The 20515-nt window shown below is 41.0% G+C and overlaps 1 protein-coding gene across 1 annotated transcript in view; it reads right to left on the bottom strand.

The window, feature by feature from the left end:
• Window positions 1–20515, bottom strand: part of Ubtd2 (ubiquitin domain containing 2) — a 58719-nt gene that overhangs the window by 2233 nt on the left and 35971 nt on the right. Inside the window, exon 2 of the mRNA XM_028756505.1 lies at window positions 14421–14657. Within this exon, the coding sequence (XP_028612338.1) occupies window positions 14421–14657 (237 nt within the window). The remainder of the gene's footprint in view (window positions 1–14420; window positions 14658–20515) is intronic.

The raw sequence follows: 20515 nt of genomic DNA, 5'->3' as shown, positions 1-20515 counted from the left end.
TCTGTGCACCGAGAAGATAACGGTGGGATGTCAGTCAGTCCTTCCTTAATCTACACTTTTAATGCACTCTAATCAAAATCCAAGAAGGGTTGTTTTGTGTTTTTGGCTTTTTTTTTGTTTTTGTAGATTTTTGACAATCTTCTCAAAACTGTATATAAGGTGAAAAACTTAACGGAGAAGGACGATTTATAGTAAACTTGTAGTAACCAAGATAGTGTGGAACTGGGCATGGTAGCTCGTACTGTAATACCAGCACTTAGAAGGGTGAATGAAGTAGAAGATAGTCATAATTTGAGGCTAGTCTATATACAGAGACAGTGTAAGCTATCTCAAAATGAAAAAATGAACAAACAAAAAAACCCTTAAAAAACCCAACATTAAAACACAAACATGGCCGGGCGGTGGTGGCACACGCCTTTAATCCCAGCACTTGGGAGGCAGAGGCAGGAGGATTTCTGAGTTTGAGGCCAGCCTGGTCTACAGAGTGAGTTCCAGGACAGCCAGGGCTAAACAGAGAAACCCTGTCTCAAAAAAACAAAAAACAAAAACACAAACATGATCAATGAAGCAGATGAAAGTCCAGAAATACGATTCACATAAACATAATGAACTCATTGTGTAAAAGAAACAAAGGGAATGGAGACAGGACTCCAACAAAAGGTGTTGGGTTAATGAGCCATCAAAAAATTAATCTCAATACAGATGTTACCCTTGTCACAAAAATTAATTAAAAATACACCACAGGTGGACAAATGGCTCAGTGACTAAAGACACTTGCCACCAAGCCTGACAGCCTGACTCCTGCAAGTTTGTCCTGTGTTCCCCTCATGAATGCCATGGCACACATGTGCCCACCCTACCACTGCAACCAAAAAAAAAAATCACAGACAAACATAAAATACAAAGGTATAAACTACTAAAAGCAAAAAAAAAAAACAAATTTAAATGCTGTTGCCTTGGTGATGACCAGCACAATGTGTCACCAAATGTATAATCCATAAGCTGATTTCATCAGAATTAGAAAATTTAGACAGCCAAGAGAATAAAAAGACACCCATACACAACAAGAAAAATTTCAAGACATATTAGAAGACTGTTACACAAACATACATAGAACTCTCACCAGGCTGTGGTGGCACACATCTTTAATCCTAGCACTCCAAGGGCAAAGGCAGGTGAATTTCTATGAGTTCAAGGCCATTCTAGTCTGCAGAGTTCCAGGACAGCTGGGGATACACAGAGACACCCTGTCTTGAAAAACCAAAAGAGCTCTCAAAACTCAGTAATAAGACAAGACTTTTAGGAAGTGGGCTGAAGAGCATCCACAGTGAACATACACTGTAATCCCCATACCTAGAACTGAGCTTCAGACCAGCCTAGGCATAAAGTGAAACCTTGTTTCAAAACAACAAATACAAACAGAAAAGCCTAGAAAACCGAGGATTCAAATACCTTAATAAAACTCTTCCCAATGATGATGAGGTGGGAGATAGGTAGATGAAATGACATGGAATACCACACCACTATTAAACTAACTGTACAATAATGGCCAAAGTCCAGAGTTCTGACAATATCAAGGCTGGAGCACTAAGAAGTTCCCATCACAGCTACTTGGGAGGACAGTTTGCCTCCATCCTGTGTTCCCTTCCTCTCTCAACAGAACCCTTTTTTATTATTACCATCATCATCATCATCAACAACAACAACAACAACATTCCTTCCTTCCCAACTTTTCTCAGATCCTCCCTGGCAACGTTTCTTTTGAGATAGGGCCTCACTATGTAGTCTGGTTGATCTCAAACTCACTATACATAGCCAAGACTGGGCTCAAAATTGTGAGCTCCTCTTCCCTCTGCCACTCAAGTGCTGGAATTATAGGTACACACCACCACATTCGGCCTTCAGTCTAACAATTTCTTACTAGATAATCTGAAGTTCCAAAGGAAGTGAAAACTTGAGTCCACTCAAAATCTCTACATGGAAGCAAGTAAGTTATCCTTTAGTGTATGAGTGAATAAATTGTAGAATACACAATGGATTTTATTCTGCACTACAAAGAAAATGAAAATATGTAGGAAACAGTACTTAATACTAACTGAAAGGAGCCAGTCTGAAAGAGTACACTGTCAATGAATCAAAGTATCTGGAACTCTAGAAAAGGCAAAAATAGAAACTTGAAAACAAACAAACAAACAAACAGTGGTTGCCAGGTGACAGGGTGGAGGGAAGAATGGTGAAACACAGAGGGTTTAGGACAGTAGAGCCACTCTGTATGGCACTACTACTACTGGCAAACAGATGTCATTATAAATTTGTAAAAACCCAGAGTGTACAGCACTGCTGGTGACCCTGATATAAGCTATGTGCTTTGGGTATTAATGATGGGACAATGCTAGTTCACTCATTTTAACAAATATATACTGTTCTGTGATGGAGGCTGATAATGAGAGAGACTGTGAATTTTGGGGAAACAAGAGGCTACATGGAAAATCTCTAACAGTCTGTACATACATATAAAATTATACATGAAGTTGGAGAAATGGCACTGAGATTAAGAGCACTGGTTGCTCTTCCAGAGAACTCTGGGTTCAATTTCCAACACCCACACGGTGGTTCACAAGCATCTGTAACTCTAGTTCCAGGAGACCTGACGTCCTCTCCTGGCCCCTGGGGTACTGCAGGCATGTGGTGCAGACATGCAGGCAAAATGCCTATACACATGAGAAAAAAGATTATGAAGCTGGAGTCCCGAGGACTAGAGGAAGAGGAGGGCTGCCAAGGCAAAGGTACTGCGTGGAGTACTGGGGAAAATATGCTCAAAGTATATTACCTGTGTGAAAACAGCCTAGTGTGATCCTGTACAACATGCACACTATTAATACAGGGGCATCCAGATTCCTTCATTAAATATGACTTAACTTCATCTGTAGGGTATAGTTACATGGAAACCACAGATCAATCAAAAAAATATTTGTGTATATTCTAGTCTATAGGTGAGGAGTATCCCAGAAACAACTACTCAGAACAGACTGAGTCCTTTGTGGCTAATGTCTTTTGAAAAATCTATTCTTCACACCACACCATCTTGCTGCACCTCACTAAGGACAACGTTGCTCCTGTCAGCAGAAGCTACACACAAGTGCACTCAAACAGTGGCACTCCAGAGTGCCTGCCAACAGTCAACACCATGGAGTACAGCACAGCACTGCACCAAGGGAGAAGGCTGTGAGTGAAGCTTGCCCTGATCCACAGCAGCCTCTGATCAAGTCCAATACAGAATAAACCACTGCAGTTAAGTAAAAACAGGCAATTTTGAAAATTCAAGTATTGCTGTACAGAGATCAGAAAATAGAAAAGCAACTAGACTAATTTGAGTGGACAGAGAAATGCTATAGAAGTGGGTATTTTGGGGCATCACAGGGATGCTGATATGAAGACAGGAGTAAACACAAGAACCTAAGGGGTGAGCACCAGGAGTCCTGGCTGAGGCAGAGCAAAGATCAGCATTGGGAACTCTAGGAGCCAGTCACAGTGTAACTGTGTGAAGAACAACAGCTGAGTGGAATCGAGAGAGAACTGTTCGCACACCTACCTGACTGTACAACTGTCCATACAGCACAGTTGGAGAACTGACAGAACAAAAAGAAAAATCACAGCCTTGGGGAAGAGGCAAACCCAGACAGTGAAGCTGTAAGACTCTGCTTAGTTTTTTAATTGCTTCAGACTCAGATCTGGGGTGGGGAGTTGGGGGGAAGGGGAGTGGAGAGATGGCTCAGTGGTTAAGAGCACTGGCTGCTCCTCCGGAGGTCTTGAGTTCAATTCCCAGCAACCACATGATGGCTCCCAACCATGTATAATGAGATCTGATGCCCTCTTCTGGTGTGTCTGAAGACAGCTACAGTGTGCTCACATACATAAAATCTTTAAAAGGGAGTACTTGCTGTTCTTGCAGAGGACCCAAGTTCAGTTCTCAGCACCTCCAGCACCAGGAGAGCTGTTGAATTCTGAACTCCTTGGGCACTAGGTGTATATGTAGTGCACAGACATAAATGCAGACAAAACACCCATACAAACAAAATAAATTCAGACTCAGATGGGAAAGACCTACACTAACTGAACAAGCAGAAAGGGACAAGATTAAAAAGAGTAACTCTATGTGAGCAAAACTATTTGGAAAGATTAAATTACAAGGTTCTGATAAACACTTGTATATCACTTTTTCTGTTGCTGAATGAAATAGTACTTCTGAAGTCCCAAAGAATGGAGAATTTTAGCATACTTCAGTAAATTACGGTGCAATTTTGGCATTAAAAAGTCCATTTTTAAATGAAAATAAAAAGCTTAGTGAATATCTCAGGAAAAAAAAAAGCTACTTACTTAAACATTTTGGAAGATGGAGATGTTCACCCAAAACCCATACTTTGCTATCACTGGGTGTCAGTGGAAAGTTGTTACCCAACCATAGACAGTATATCCAAGTTTCCTGCCTCTTAGCAGGGTAATTAAAATAGAATTATATCATTCTCTTTTTCCCATCCCTTCCATGTCCCCCCTTAAATTATGACCCCTTTTCTTTAATTATTGTTATATATACAGATATAAATGCATTAAATATATAAATAAAATCTACTGAGTTCCTTTAGTGTTGTATGTGTATGACTGATCACATTTTATTATATAACCAACTGGTAACCCTCCTTATCCACCATGAGAGCTGGCCCTGCCCCTCACTGGCTGCAGCATTGGGTGAGATAGCTCGCCCTGGTGGTGTGGGTAACTCAGCTACTATCCAGATACAGGGCTTTGGCCTATCCCAAAACATCTACCCCATTTATGAACTGCTGGAATGAGTGAATGGGCTGGTCTTGCAGATGTAAGTTGTGCTGCAGGATCTCCATGACACAGAGCAACAATAGGATATCCGAGAGGAGTCCCAGTGAGGATTCAGTATTGACAAAGACTCAATATAATGAGTATCTGCAAGTAAAGACATGTGGACAAAAAAGACACTGTGTGACACACTGTGATACATTATAGCTTCCAGGATGAGATTTTTTTGTTTCTTTGGTTTTTGTTGCTGTTGTCGTCACTGTTATTGTTACTTTATGGGGGGGGGGAGATGCAAGGGCAGAGGGAAGATATGAAGGGACAGGGAGGTGAGTGGGATTGGGATACAATGTGAAATTCACCAAGAACCAATAAAAAGTTAAAAAAAAAAAAGATATCAATGAGCAGGCACCTCCCTGGGGAAGACTAATTCTCTGTCAGTAGTCATCAGATACATGCATGGAGTGGGGCACACTGAGATCCCCCGTTCAATAAATACGTCCACTCATGCTGTCAGTGCTCAGGTCTTAGGCAGTCAAATTCAATCTACACACTTAAACACAACAGCAAATACTTCAGAATGCTACCACTCCTAGCCCTAAGTGTGTTATACATGCAACTATATACCTAAACATACATTTATATAAAAACACTTAATCCTCAAAACTATAGCAGAAAGTCTATGTAAGTCTACTGTACATATTTTACAGATGGGAAAATTGATAATGAAATTAAGTTTTGTTACACAGATAATAAATAACAATGAAACAACCATTAATCAGATTCCTGAGTTCATCTGTAACATAAATAAGAGCACACAGCTTATTATGTAATAAGATGTTAAATGGAAGAAATAAATGGACTTAGAGAAAACGTAAGGCATGACAAATAAGAAACTAGTGTGATGCACAGCCTAGTAACATGACAGTAGTTATCAGCAAGTTAAGACAGCCCCTAGCAGTGAGAGATGCAGCTCCACAGCACTCCAAAGGAAGTATGCCCACTCAGAAGTGCTACAAGGCTGCAAACATAGTGGTGGAACAGACTTAGTACTGTTACTGTCTGGTCTACGATAATTGGAAGGCAAAGGCAGGTGGATCTCTGAATTCAAGGCAGCCTTGGTCTACAAAACAAGTTCCTGGGTTATGTACAACAGCCAGGGCTGTTTGTTATATACCCTGTCTCGAAAAACAGCTACAACAACAAAAATAAAAACAAAATAAGAAAAACAGCAATGGAAGATGGAAAGGTTTGCTTAAAGAAACCCAGTGAGGACTGGGAAGATGGCTAAGTTGATGAAGTACTTCACAAGCACAAGTACCTGAATCCATGTAAAAGGCTGGGCTGACTATGCAAATCAGTGCAGTGGTCCCTCTAAAAACTACAGAGAGACCTATTTTATGGCCCAGTTAGACCATTGCTGGTATATACCTAAAGGACCCTGTTGTCTACTACAGAGATATACATGCTCATTCATGTTCATCACTGCTCTGTTCTCAAGAGCTGGGACATGGAACCAGCTTAGATGTTCATCAATTGATGAATGGATAATGAAACTATGGTACCTATAAAACTGCAAAGAAAGATAAAAATCACAAAATGTGTAGGTAAATGTATGAAACTGGAAAATATTAGACCCACACCCAGAAAGACCAAGGTCACATGTTCTTACTCCTATGTGAATCTCAGTGTCAAATCTTAGGTGTGTGTTTGACTTAGAGCATCTACAGAATCCAAGAAATTAGAAGGGACTATGGGTGGACATTCAACGCAGACCAACCTTGGGTTTCTGCCTACACACACACACACACACACACACACACACACCTGTTCTCACAGAAGGCCAGAGTGTTTATGCACAAGAGGAAGGTACTTTTCCAAAATCTGACCATTGTGGGGATTTACCCCTTTGGCAAAATCCCACTCAATCCTGGCTACATTAGGAACATACAAGAAGGTTTCAATCACTAACTTGAGGCACTGAAGCTCAGCTTGTCTAGTAATCCCTCACTATTTCCAAAGTTCTAGCCAGGCTTACTCATCCACTGCAGACTTTTTTCCACTCTCACAAACCCACTGTAGGACCTGTCAGAGACAACCAGCCATCAGGATAAGTACCTGCCAGAGAGGGCATCATCTCACCAAGCTAGGAAGGCCCAAAGGCTCTCCTTCCTGTTGGGCAGAAGGCTGCCAAGTCATCACTTTGTTGTGATTTCTTACACAATTTTCTGAAAGTGTTTTTATTTATATTATATTTAGATGATTAGCTTAGACATCCTATTTCCTTCGGTTAACTGTTTTCTCTGGCTACTTTCAATTAGGCTTCAACATATTTCACTAGAGCCAGGCGTGGTGGTTTACCCCTGTAATACTAGCCCTTGGGAAGTAGAGGCAGAAAGACAAGGAAAAGCCAGCCTCAGTTACATGTTGTGGTTAAGGCCTGTCTGGATTACATAAGATTGTCTCCAAATGACTAAAACCAACCAACCAACCAACCAACCAACCAACCAACCAACCTGCCTACAGAAATTTGTAAAGATAAGAAATTAAACTGGCTGCCAAATACTAAAAGTAGCTTCATTATATTAGGTCTAACACTTCACTGTTCTGAGCGGTCCTTGAGGTTGAAAGCCAGCCTTGTAAAGGCCTTGCTGAGTGAGAGCCTTTATGCTCTCACTCTGTAGGAACGTGACACACGGCTAAGGTTTTCACCACCAGAGGTAGACTCACATATTCAAAAATTAAAAACCAGTATCTTGGGGGCTGGAGAGACGGCTCAGTGGTTAAGAGCACTGACTGCTCTTCCAGAGGTCCTGAGTTCAAATCCCAGCAACCACATGGTGGCTCACAACCATCTAATAATTTAAATCTCATCTAGTAATGAGATTTGATGCCCTCTTCTGGTGTGTCTGAAGACAGCTACAGTATACTCATAAATAAAATAAATAAATCTTAAAAAAAAAAAAAAAGAAAAAGAAAACCCAGTATCTTCTAGTCAGCAAGATGGATAGGCGGGTAAAAGCACATTCTAGCCTGAGAACCTAAACCATCTCACAGCTGAGGGAAGCAACCAACTCCTGACAGCTGTCCTTTGACTTCCACACGCATTATCACACGTGCGTGCACACACACACACCATCCCCCAGATAATAAATAAAAAAGCATTGTGTAAAGACAAGAGTCTTGATCATTATGATGTTTTCATTGAATATACATAAGAAAGTGAATTTTTACATACCTGTTTAATGTTAATGTTTAAAATGTAAATATTTATATCACACTGGTAATATGAAAAAATTATATGCATTAGTATTTTGCCTGCATATATGCGTGTGAGGGTGTCATAGACAGCTGTGAGCTGCCAAGTGTGTGCTGGGAATTGAACTTAGGTCCTTTGGAAGAGCAGCCAGTGCTCTCAATCGCTAAGCCATCTCTCCAGTTCCCTGGAATTCTACTTTTCAATAACCACGACTTCCTATGTAAAAGGAAGGCTTCTACAGTTAAGTGCAGTGGACATACTTAAAAGGATGACTACACCAACACCAGAGAATTCAAGTAAGAAGATGAAACAGTGAGGCTCGGGCTACAGAGGAGCCTGAAGGTTCAGGTACCAAGGAATGAAGCAGTGAGATCTAACATGAGGGACAGAGTCTCTGTTCATGTCCAGGTTAGCATGCAGAGCCTAACTTGGGACATTCTGATTATCTCCACAAGGATTAGAGTGCCTACCTTCCTTTTTTTTTTTTTTAAAGAACAAGGTTGCTGTAAGGATTAAATAACTAAACACAGTGAAACTGTCTGTCTAATACACAGAAAGGTCCACAGAAAATGCTCAATAATGTTGCTTCTCTTCCATAGGTTCTTTTTTTTTTTTTTTTTTTGAGACAGGGTTTCTCCTTATAGCCCAGGTTGTCCTGGAACTCACTCTGTAGACCAGGCTGGCCTCAAACTCAGAAATCCTCCTGCCTCTGCCTCCCAAGTGCTGGGATTAAAGGCGTGCGCCACCACTGCTCAGCCCTTCCACAGGTTTTAAATTTCAAAATTATACACTTGAGGGAGTATTTCTCAAACAGGAACATAATAAATGGATCCGTTTTTATAAAGTTTCAGCCTTTTGCCTCATCCTGCATGGGCTTCTCTACAAATGAATCATAACATCAAAAGGCCATCAACTACCCTTTAAGCAGCCACTGGGAGCAGTCATCAGAACTGTTAGGCTGCTAAAAAACTAGATTCTCTCCCTGGAAAGACCACACTAGGGATGCAGCCAGCCTGGCTGCAGCTAGGCCTAACAGCTTTGGCACTCACTCACCCAGCCAGCAGGCCTGCAGCAACTAGAAGAACCAGGCTTAAACCTCTCTTCTGGCAAGCAAAGGTCAAAATGGCTTAGCTAAATACCTATCACTGAAGTTACCTGATGGTCAAACTAGCAGTAAACATGTGTAACGCTCTGCTGAATTTCTACATAGGACATTTAATCTCTAGTTCCAGGGTTTCATTTTCTTAAGCGGGCAGAGGAACAGGTCAGAAGCACTTGCGTCTGGTGTCTAATGAAAGCCCAGAAGGCCTTATAGAAGTGGAAGCTGATACAGCTGTTCCCTTGGGATGTGAGAAACCTTGCTTCCTCCTCACTCCTACCCCACCCCCGAACAATACAGAAAGGTTTTCTTCGGAGACAAGCCTCCTGGCTCAGGAACAACCTCCCACCACAGCTATTTTCAGACTTTATTACTCTGATTCAAGAAAAAGCATGACAACAGCAGAGGAGCAGACACATTCGCAGTTTGTAATACTCAGCCACTTTTGTCTCTTAAGAAGACAGAAGAAAATGATATGTCATTTATGATTAATCAGTCATTAGACTCCTTATTAAGGATGGTTTCATTTCTAAACACTACAACAGCCAAGGAAAAACCATCTATGTAAAATTAACTATCTGGATTACAGTTATTTATTCCTCCAACCTTAGGACTTTTAAAGCAACCTGGATTTTTCAAGATAGATTCTTGCTATATAGCCCAGGCTGGCCTTCAACAAGTGATCCTCTTGCTTTATTTTTATGTGTATGGATGTGTTGCCTATAGGTAGGTATCCCTATGTGCCACTGTGTTCAGTGTCCACAGAAGCCAGAAGAGGGTGTTAGATCCCCTGACCTGAAACTACATATGTTGTCAGCCACCATGCTGGTGCTGAGAACTGACCCAGAGTCCTCTGGAAGAGCAGCCAGTGCTCCTAATCACTGAACTCCATGGACTGCTTTTCTATTTGAGACAGAGTCTCTCTATTTTGTACCCTTGGCTGACCTGGATCTCATTCTATAGACCAGGCTGACCTTAAACTCAGATTCACCTGCCTCTACCTAGGAGGGTCAGCATCCTGGCCTGTTTTTTTAATGGCCTTCAGAGACACAGTTAAGAAAAACATAAAGGCCTAACTATACATATGTATGTCCTGTCCATTTATATATTAAGAAAATGTACTATTTCTCTTAAGTATTTAAAAGTCTATCATTTTAAAGTATTAAAAGAAATATGCAAGGTACTAAAAGTATCAGACATAGAAAAAACATTGAAGAGGACTTTTTTGTTACTTTTGAGGTTTGAGTCAAATCTCAGTTCCATGATTTATTTATTTATTTATTTATTTATTTATTTATTTATTTTTTGGATTTCACGTTTGATCTCTGACCTTGTTTACCAGTGGCGTTTTGTTCCTGCCAGAACTTTTACATAGTCACTTTGGGCAAACTTCTTGGTTTCTTTTTGGTTTTAAGTCGTTTGCACGTACGTGTGTGTGTGTGTGTGTGTGTGTGTGTGTGTGTGTCTCTGTCTGTCCATGCGTGTGCACGTGTGTATGTGTGTGTGTATCTGTGTGTGCATGTATGTGTAAATCAGAAGTTCCATGATTTATAACCTAGAAAAGATATGGCTTTTTTTTTTTAAATGCTGTAAAAGCTATGGGGAAAAGGTACTTTACAGATAGGTGGCTATGGGAAGGTGGAAACAGCCAGTCAGAATCTGTAAGTCAAAGGTGTTGCAGGAAATTTACCTGTTAGTGCCAGAGTCCAGTGGGGAAAAAAAAAACCAGTGAACTCAACAGCTCCAGTGTTTACTACGTGCCTTTGGTAGGTCAGGCACTATGGTAAATGACTCACAAGAAATTTACCCAACCAGACCCACATGGACCACAGTCCACATATGACAAAGAAAAATGAAGGTCACAAGAATGATTTGTCTAAAGCCACATAGCTTTAATCACTACAGTAGAAGCACAGTGATGTCAAAACCTACCCTGAGCAGGTCTAAGTAAAAACATTCAATTAAGTAGCTGAATTGTAACTGATGGCAAACTAGGGATATATGACAGAGCTTAATTGACAGGTCCACCCAAGAGATATCACTGATAAGCTTCAGAGAAAAATAGAGAAACATTCAAGGATATCAATGACAAAACATTATTGCCAACAAGTCTGTGATAATTCATTTGAGAGAGGATACTCAGACATCACTATGGTTCTTCCATGCTTATGCAGAATATATTTCTCTCTCACACAATCTCTCCCCCTCCCTTCCTTTCTTTTTCTTTTTTCTTTTCTTTTTTTTTTTTTTTTTTTTGGTTTCTCAATACAAGGTTTCTCTGTGTAGCCCTGGCTGTTCTGGAACTTGCTCAGTAGACCAGACTGGCTTCAAACTCAGATCCATTCACTTCTCTGCCTCCCAAGTTCTAAGATTAAAGACATGACATGCTGGTTGAAGGAGCTGCCAGTAAAAATTATTATTGCTGTTGTTTTGGGTGTATGAGACAGGAGTTGTTTATACAGACCTGGCTCTACCAGACTAGCTAAGTAGACCAACCAAGCTGTCTTTGAACTCAGAGATCCACCTATCTCTGCCTCCTGAATGCTGACATTAAAGGCATGCATCACTATACCTGGCCTAGCAACATTACTTTTCTTGACAATTCATGTAGATGAGCAGAAATCAGACTTAAATATTTAATAATGATTTGAGTCTATACTTATTAGGATACGTATAGAGTGTGTCTATATATGAAACAGATACTTTGCCTTTATGAACTTAAAAGCATTTAAAACACATTTGTTACATTTATTTAATATGATTATTATGTGTATGTGTGCATGCTATAGTGCACATATGGACATCATAAGACAACTTGAGGGAGTTGGTTCTCTTTCCTTCTACTGTGCTGGTTCCTGGGATTAAACTCACATGTCATCAGACTTGATGGTAAACACTGCTGAGCCATCTTGTTGATCCCTGTCTCCATGAGCTTTTAAATTAAGCCACAATTTGGAGAACATAATTAGCTACAGGTAACTATATTACATATAAAATGAAAAATTCAAAGTTCCAGGATTCTATATTAAGACAACCATTATAGATTCCGCTTGGGAAATAAGGGATGTAAGCATCAGAAAGAAATGAGTAATACAACTTCATGAAAGAACCTTCATTCTCTGTCACATTAGTGGGGTAGCTGAAGGGGCAGATGGAAAACCATGTCACCATCTCATAATCTACAATCATGGAAGAGGTAAAGGATTTATTTTTTTAAGAATTATTTATTTATTTTATGTATATATGAGTACACTGCAGCTATCTTCAGACACACCAGAAGAGGGCATCAGATCTCATTACAGATGGTTGTGAGCCACCATGTGGTTGCTGGGAATTGAACTCAGGACCTCTGGAAGAGCAGTCAGTGCTCTTAACCGCTGAGCCATCTCACCAGCCTGAGGTACAGGATTTAAACACTAGCCTGAAAATGGAACTAAGTGGGCATCCTGAAATGGCTCAAATAACTCAAATACAGGAGCAATCATGTTTACATGTATGGGAAAAGTGGGTATTCAATAAACACTAGGGATATGAGCCCATGCGAAAAAGTTCTCATAAAACAGACAGTCATAAAAGAAGGAATGCTTCTTAAAAGCACAACTAATTAGCGTATAATGGGGATTTGGAAAATTGGCAAAGCTTATGAGTAAAATATCCTGTATTGGACAAAGAGTCAAAGAACATTCCACAGATGATTAAATTACTAAAGCACTTCCCCTATACAAATAAAATGAAAAAGATGTTGGGGAAAACAATGGTGGCATAATAATGAGCAGAGGACAACAGCACCTATAGGCGCTTGTCCCTTACATAGGTCTGAAGAAACAATCTAGAAAACTATTAACTTGAGAAGCTAAAGAGAAAAACACAGATACATAAATCAAAAGAACAACGAGTTCATATGTAAAACTAATATCTAAACCCCAGCATAACACCAAACATTTAATGTTCTGAGTCAAGGAGATCATAGGAGAGCATGTGCACAAGTCTAGCATCTCTGTATCCCTGGATACATATACACTATGACGATTCTTAGTCACACTTCTTTTATTTATTTATTTATTTATTTATTTATTTATTTATTTATTTATTTATTTTTGAGACAGGGTTTATCTGTGTAGCCCTGGCTGTCCTGGAACTTGCTCTGTAGACCAGGCTAGCCTCGAACTCTCGAACTCAGAAATCCGCCTGCCTCTGCCTCCCAAGTGCTGGGATTAAAGGTGTGCGCCACCACCGCCTGGCTTTAGTCACACTTCTAAAGCAAGAAAGATTTCTTGTACGGCTCAGGCTAGAGTCATGGAAAACAATCCTTAAAAACTTTGAAGTTGGGGATGAAAAGATGGCTCAGCAGATAAGAGTTGTTGCTGTTCTTTCAGGACATGGGTCTGTTTCCCAGAATCCACATGGCAAAATACCCATACATAGAAAATAAAAGCACATTTAAAAGAAATACACACACACACACACACACACACTCACTCACACATACACACTCACTCACACACACACACATGGATATGTTTGCCTAACATATGTAACTAATTATGTATGTATGCTTATATGTATATATATTTATGCACCACATAAACGTAGTGTCAGCAGAAGCCGAGAGAGAAGCAGATGTCCCTGGACCTGGACACTTGTGAGCCACCACATAGTTGGTTGAGAACTGAACCCAGATCCTCTACTAGAGCAGCAACCACTGAGCCATCTCTTCTGTATGTCCCTCCACCCCAAATATTAATTTTAAAAAATGAACTTCAAAGTCTAGGCCTGCTCATGCTAACTGATAGGAAAGCATGACTAGGGAGCAGCCATGATGTCTCTCCATTTTATAAAGCCTAAGCTGAGATTCCCAGCTGACAGGAAAGTAGTTAAGGCGGCAGCAGCAGTAGCTACCGCCAGGTGGGGATGTATACGGCAGGACAGGGAAGCAGACAAGGGAGCTTGTCTCTAGAGAGAGCTAAGTCACACACAAAGTAGAAAATACCCATTTAGCAAATGTTCTCTTTTCTGAGATTAGGAAACATAAAAATGAACCAAGACACAAACTATCACCAACTCAAAGATATAAAAAGAAAAAAGAAAAAAAAACAGAGGAAAGCTATTTTTTTTAGTATAATAAAAAAAATTAGAGTAATGTGCAAAAGAAAAAGAAAAGTCTCTCTTCAGGTGGTCCTCTGCTACTGGAGACAAGGAGACTGTGACCCTTTGTTATCAGGACACCAAACCTACCATGTGGTAGCGTTATGTTTGCACCGTCAATGATTGCCTGTGCCAGTTCATGATCATTGCTTTCAAAAGCATGTGCAGCAGCCTTCAAGGCATCCCAGATCTCTTTCCGGCCTTCAAAAGCTGGTGCAGTGTCCCAGAATTCATCCCTCTTGCTGCGCAGTTGTCCATCTGTCATGGGATAGTCGCTTTTCCATTTTGGTTTCTCCTTTTTCAAAGGCTGATTACGACCTAGAGCAACTAAAAAGAGAAAATACTGACATCAATAGTCACACACACACACTCCCTATTCCTTTTTTAAAAAAGTTACATGGTCATATTCCTGTTTCAGATTATTTTATCATAATTATAGCTAGAGGTTTGCCTATCTGCTGATTTCTGGCTGAAATTCTATTTATCAATCTAGAGCAAATGGAGATAGCTAGCTGCAAAAGTTTCTTTTCTGTGGTTTTTTTTTTTTTTTCTTTCTTGAGACAGGGTTTCACACTGTAGCCCTGGCTGGCTTCCAATTCAGAAATCCTTTTGTTTTAGTCTCCCAAGTACTAGGATTATAGGCATGAGCCACTGCACCAGGCTGTATAATTTTCAGTAAATCAATAGCTCTTTTCCAATCAGTATATTTTCAAAGGATGATTAAAAATAAATACAAACTGGGTGGTGGTGGTGTATACCTTTAATCCCAGCACTGAGGAGGCAGGCAAGTGGATCTCTGAGTCTGAGGACAGCCAGGAGTTACATAGAGAAACTGTCTCAAAAAACCTAAAATCAATCAATCAATTAATCAATCGATCGATCAATTACAGGAAGCTAGGGAGGTGGTTTAATCAGTAAAATGCCTGGGTTACCAGCAGGAGACTGAAACAGGTAGATTTCTGGAACTCACTGACCAGCCAGTCTGGACAAACTTCACATTCAGAGAGAGATCCCATATTTCAAAAAAAAAAAAAATAAGAAAGGAAGAGAGAAAGAAAGAGAGAAAGAAAGAAAGGAAGGGAAGGAGGGAGGGAGGGAGGGAGGGAGGGAGGGAGGGAGGAAGGAAGGAAGGAAGGAAGGAAGAAAGAAAGAAAGAAAGAAAGAAAGAAAGAAAGAAAGAAAGAAAGAAAGAGTAGAGTAACATACACACACACACTCAGAGAATGAAACTGTGGGTTGGGAACATAGCTTAGTTGGTGAAGTGCTTGCTTTGTAAGCATGAGCACCCAAATTCAATCCCTATGCAAGACCCATATAAAACGAAAGGCTGGGTGTGGGTGGCACATTGGTAATCCCAGATCTGGGGAGGCAGAGACAAGCACATACTTGGAGTTGACTGCCACCTAGCCTAGTCTACTTGTTGAGTTCCAAGCTAATGAGAGACCCATGGTGACAAACAATATGATGGCTCCTGAGGCTGACCTCTGGCCTCCTTAAGCACACATATTAACCCTGCCTCAAAAACAGCCATACACCACAAGCAGGTGAATCACTTCTGAGTTCATGGCCAGCCTGGTCTACATAGCAGTGTTCCTGGATAGCAAGGCCTTCAAAGAGAGATCCTGTCTCAGAAAAAAAAAAAAAACCAACAACAACAAAATAACTGTAGCAAATGTACTACTCTGGTAAAAGGTATGTACAATGGGTAATTATGAACAACTCCAGAAAAAGAACATGAGTATTTTCTAAACAAAAGTTCTATTTAGCTCATTAAAACATGCACACATACATGCCATATATACCAGCATCCAAAAAGAGTAAGTATTTCATTAAATTAACAAGGTCAAAATACGAGTGGCAGATGCTATAACAGAGACACATGGTAGAGTAAATGGTGTGAAATAGTTTGAATATTAGGATCTTTGGATATATAGAACCAAGAAATTGGAACTGAGCAAACCCAACCCCCAAAAGGCAAAAAGCTACTTTTCAGTATTCAAGGGAAACAAACCAGACCACCAAATTCAGGAAGATACTGACTAGAGGAATGCTTCTTTCAGCTTCCACTAGAGAGCTCAGAACATCATCCTCTGAAACTCAAACAAGAGCTACTTTGTAAAGAAGTGGTACAAAGGGACCTTCTTTCTTTTCTTTTCCTTTCCCTTTTCCTTTCCTTTTTCCCTTCCCCCTTTCCCCCTTCCTTCCCCCTTCCCCCTTTTCTTTTCTTTTCTTTTCTTTCCTTTTGGAACCAGGAATCAAACAGGTAATACCAGGTCATTGAATAAACTCTCAACCACAAACAACTAAGAATAGCAATGCCAGGTCGGAGAGTTGGCACACACTTTCAATCCCAGCAATTGGAGGCAGAGGTGGTAGATCTCTGAGTTTGAGGCCAGCCTGGTCTACAGAGCTAGCTACAGGATAGCCAGAGCTACACAGAGAAGCTATCTTGAAAAACCAAAAAAGAAGAAAAGAAGAAAGCTCTGTACTAAAAAAGATGAGAACATTAAAAGAACAGCAATGTCATATTTTAGAGGAAAAGGACAGAACCACTCTCTTTGGCATAGGTCTCCTTAGAACTAAATGCTACGAAGCAACATGTTAGAACAAGTCTCAGGCAGCTCCTGCACCCAGGCACTTTCGTAGCGTACATGATTATTGATCTGTTTTGTATGGATCATACTGACTTATATAGCCATTCTTGCTTATGGGTCTGTAGTTTATACAGTGTCAGGTATATGAAAGCTTAATAGACAGAAGTAAAAAGAAAATTAAACCCCAATGAAAGGATAAAAAAATGTGAGGAAAGAGTAGGTGGGTAATGACAGCACAGGTGGGAAGCAGAGAAGTATGCATCAAAACTCATTGTTCCACATTTAATTGAACAAAGAAGATCTATTTTAAAAAAATCTAAAATGGTTCTAAAGTATGAATAAAGTTAATGGTGCCCTTACTGGCCTGGCCTATGCCTAATATAAATAAATGACTCTAGCCCCTGGGAAATCTCAACACTTCCCAGGCTACATTCCTATATGACAGGGCTAACTAATATGGTAAAGTATAATTGGTTTGACACCTGAATGGAAATAAATTCTTTTTACTAAGTCTGACCATTGCTCTCAAAGCCAAACATAATAGGTTTCTCTAGTCTCTCCCACAAAATCTTCATCACTGAGACATGATGACGTTTTGTCCTTCTAACTTGTAATGCAAAGCAGGCTATAACAGAGTAGGGAACCTATCCATTTAGTAGCATAGCTGGAAACAAAAATCTAAGTCTCCTTATGTAATCAACCTATGAAGTTTAATTCAAATGTGAACATTTCAATCTGTAGTAATGGCTTTCCTCTACATTTTGCAAATAATACTGGAAGGTAAAGTTAAAGCACTGTAGGACCATGAAAGGACAGAATAGTTTCTGGTTGAGCACCAGCTAGAGATGGCCAGAGACCCGGCAGGGTTGAAGACCCCACAGGTTTCCCTGCAAGGGACAGCATACATTTCGCCATGCTCCGAGACTCTAGGCTCCTGACACGAGGCTGAAGACCGCCATCAATCTGCTAGGACAAAGTCCCTACTAGCCCCTCCAAAGGTAGAGGGCATGACTACAGGCCACAGAGCGTCAAGATAGATCTGCATATTAAAGAAATACCTAAAGGCCAGAGGGCATAGACAATTAAGCATTCCTTCCCAGACCCTCCTCCTTGCAAAAGGTATTTAACTTCAGGCCCATGCTGAATACTGGGGGTATAGTTTTCATCCATTTTTCCACCATGACAATAAATATCTTAAGACCATAGCCTATTTCTCTTCTTTGGGACCCACCATGGGGAACCATGGAGAAGGTTTTCAACCACCGAGCCGCCACCTAATCTCCCGCAGACAACCTCTCTATGCTTCCAGCCATGAAGACCCCCCAACCCAAACAGGCAAGCCCAAGCTGAGCCAGCAGTGACCCAGCCAAGCGAGTCACCTCGACCAAGAGTCTTATCCCTGTGGGGCACACCCAGAGCTCATCCTTCCCCCTCCCCCCTTCAGCTGCTGGCGGATCCAGCCCTTACGCCCTGTATCTAGCATCTGAGAGCCCAAGGGCCTGAGAACGAAACAGTTCCCAGCTGCCTTTTGGTCCAGGGACCCCCAACTCAAAAGTTCCAGTCCCTGGGGACCTCAGACTGTTCTCCCACCCTGAAAGGAGTCCTGCGGCTTCACATAGCCCGATGTCCACTCAGCGCCAGTGTGGAGTGAACATAGTCAAATTCCCACACCTCTGCTTCTCTGAGCCACGGCCCTAGCCCCTTGCGGAACCCACAATTCAACTCAACAATGGACCCATGAGCACACTACAGTCCAACAACTACAAAGTACCGCTCAAAAAGGTATCCAAACTATGTCCAATAACCACAATCTACCCACTGGTTCCACTACAGTGAAATGCACATGTAAATTTCATTTTTGCTATGTTATCCTCTACATGAGTATATATGTTCAACACTCAGTTTACTGAGCAGAAAGTGAAAAGCAGGGCATGGTTACAAGGAAGCAGAGTCTGTGTGCCATCTACTTGGATAATGCATCGGGTCGACCTGAGCAGGTCAAGTCTTTCACATAATTTCAATATTCTAAACATGTCACTTACCTTTTGAGAGATTTAACAAAAACTCTACAATCTCACTACCTAATATGAGCAACTCAAAAAAAGAGCTCAAACTGGGTATGGTGGCACCCACATACAATTCCAGTTACCTAGGAGGTTTAGCCTAAGCAACAGAGCAAGACTCCATCACAGAAAGGAAGCTCTAGCTGGGTGTAGAAGTGTGGTAGCTCACACCTTTATCCCCAGCACTAGGGTGGGAGAGGCAGGTGAATCTCTGAGTTTATGACCACCTTGGTCTACAGAGCCAGTTCTAGGACAGCCAGGGCTATACAGAGAAACCCTAGTAGAGAGTGTTGGAGCCCCTGAAACTGAAAATTACAGGCAGCTGTGAGCACCCATGTGCGTGCTGAGAATTGAACTCAAGTCCTCTGATAGGACAGCCAGTGCCCTTAACCACATAGTCACCTCTTTAGCCCTAATACAGAATTTAACTGAACTATTTGACCTTAAAGTTTTCATGCTAGGTTCAATAGAGTACCAAAACAAGGTTTTTTTGTTTTTTGTTTTTGTTTTTTTTAAAAGCCTCATGATAACTTTAATCAGGGTTACTGCCTAATGCATCTTTAGTTAAACAAATAGAAAAAAAAAAAAAGCTTTTAGCAAATTAATTCAAACCATCCTCTCATTAAAACACGAAAATGGCTTGGGTAGCCACCCAAGGGACAGAACATAGGTCCTCCGCAAGAGCAGCAAGTGTTTTCAACTATTGAGCTTTTTCTCCAGCCCTTTTTCTTGTAAACGTTTTTTTGTTTTGTTTTGTTTTGTTTTTTTTGAGACAGGGTTTCTCTGTGTAGCCCTGGCTGTCCTGGAACTCACTCTGTAGACCAGACTGGCCTCGAACTCAGAAATCCGCCTGCCTCTGCCTCCCAAGTGCTGGGGTTAAAGGCGTGCACCACCATTGCCTGTCTTTTGCAAACTTTTACACACTGTTTTCTCATTCTGTAACAGATTTAATACTAAGAGCTTGCCTTTAAGATGGAACTAAGTAGCATATGACCTTAAATTTACTATACAACTAAAAGCATTTCAATGAAAACTCATTTAGACATTCTGTTTATAAAAAAACAATGGGCCGGGCGGTGGTGGCGCACGCCTTTAGTCCCAGCACTTGGGAGGCAGAGGCAGGCGGATTTCTGAGTTCGAGGCCAGCCTGGTCTACAGAGTGAGTTCCAGGACAGCCAGGGCTACACAGAGAAACCTGTCTCGAAAAACCAAAAAAAAAAAAAAAAAAAAAAAAAACAATGATCTTTGGGGGCTGGGAAGATAGTTCCATTAGTAAAGTTCTTGTTTAATAGAGAGCTCGTGTAACAAGCTGTGAGAGATATAATACCCTTGTAATTCTAGTGCTGGAGAGGTAAGGACAGAGGCAGAGGCTTACCAGGCAGTCAAGCTGACCTAACTGGCAAGCCCAGGCCTGAGGAATGATGTGAGGGTGGCCTCCACATATACTTCACACACACACACACACACACACACACACACACACACACGAGAGAGAGAGAGAGAGAGAGAGAGAGAGAGAGAGAGAGAG

The sequence above is a fragment of the Grammomys surdaster genome, unplaced genomic scaffold (genome assembly GCF_004785775.1).
Source record: "Grammomys surdaster isolate TR1022 unplaced genomic scaffold, NIH_TR_1.0 126121, whole genome shotgun sequence".
Taxonomy (NCBI): domain Eukaryota; kingdom Metazoa; phylum Chordata; class Mammalia; order Rodentia; family Muridae; genus Grammomys; species Grammomys surdaster.
Note: the sequence above shows the minus strand (reverse complement) of the source record. Positions and strands in the feature narration are given on the sequence as shown.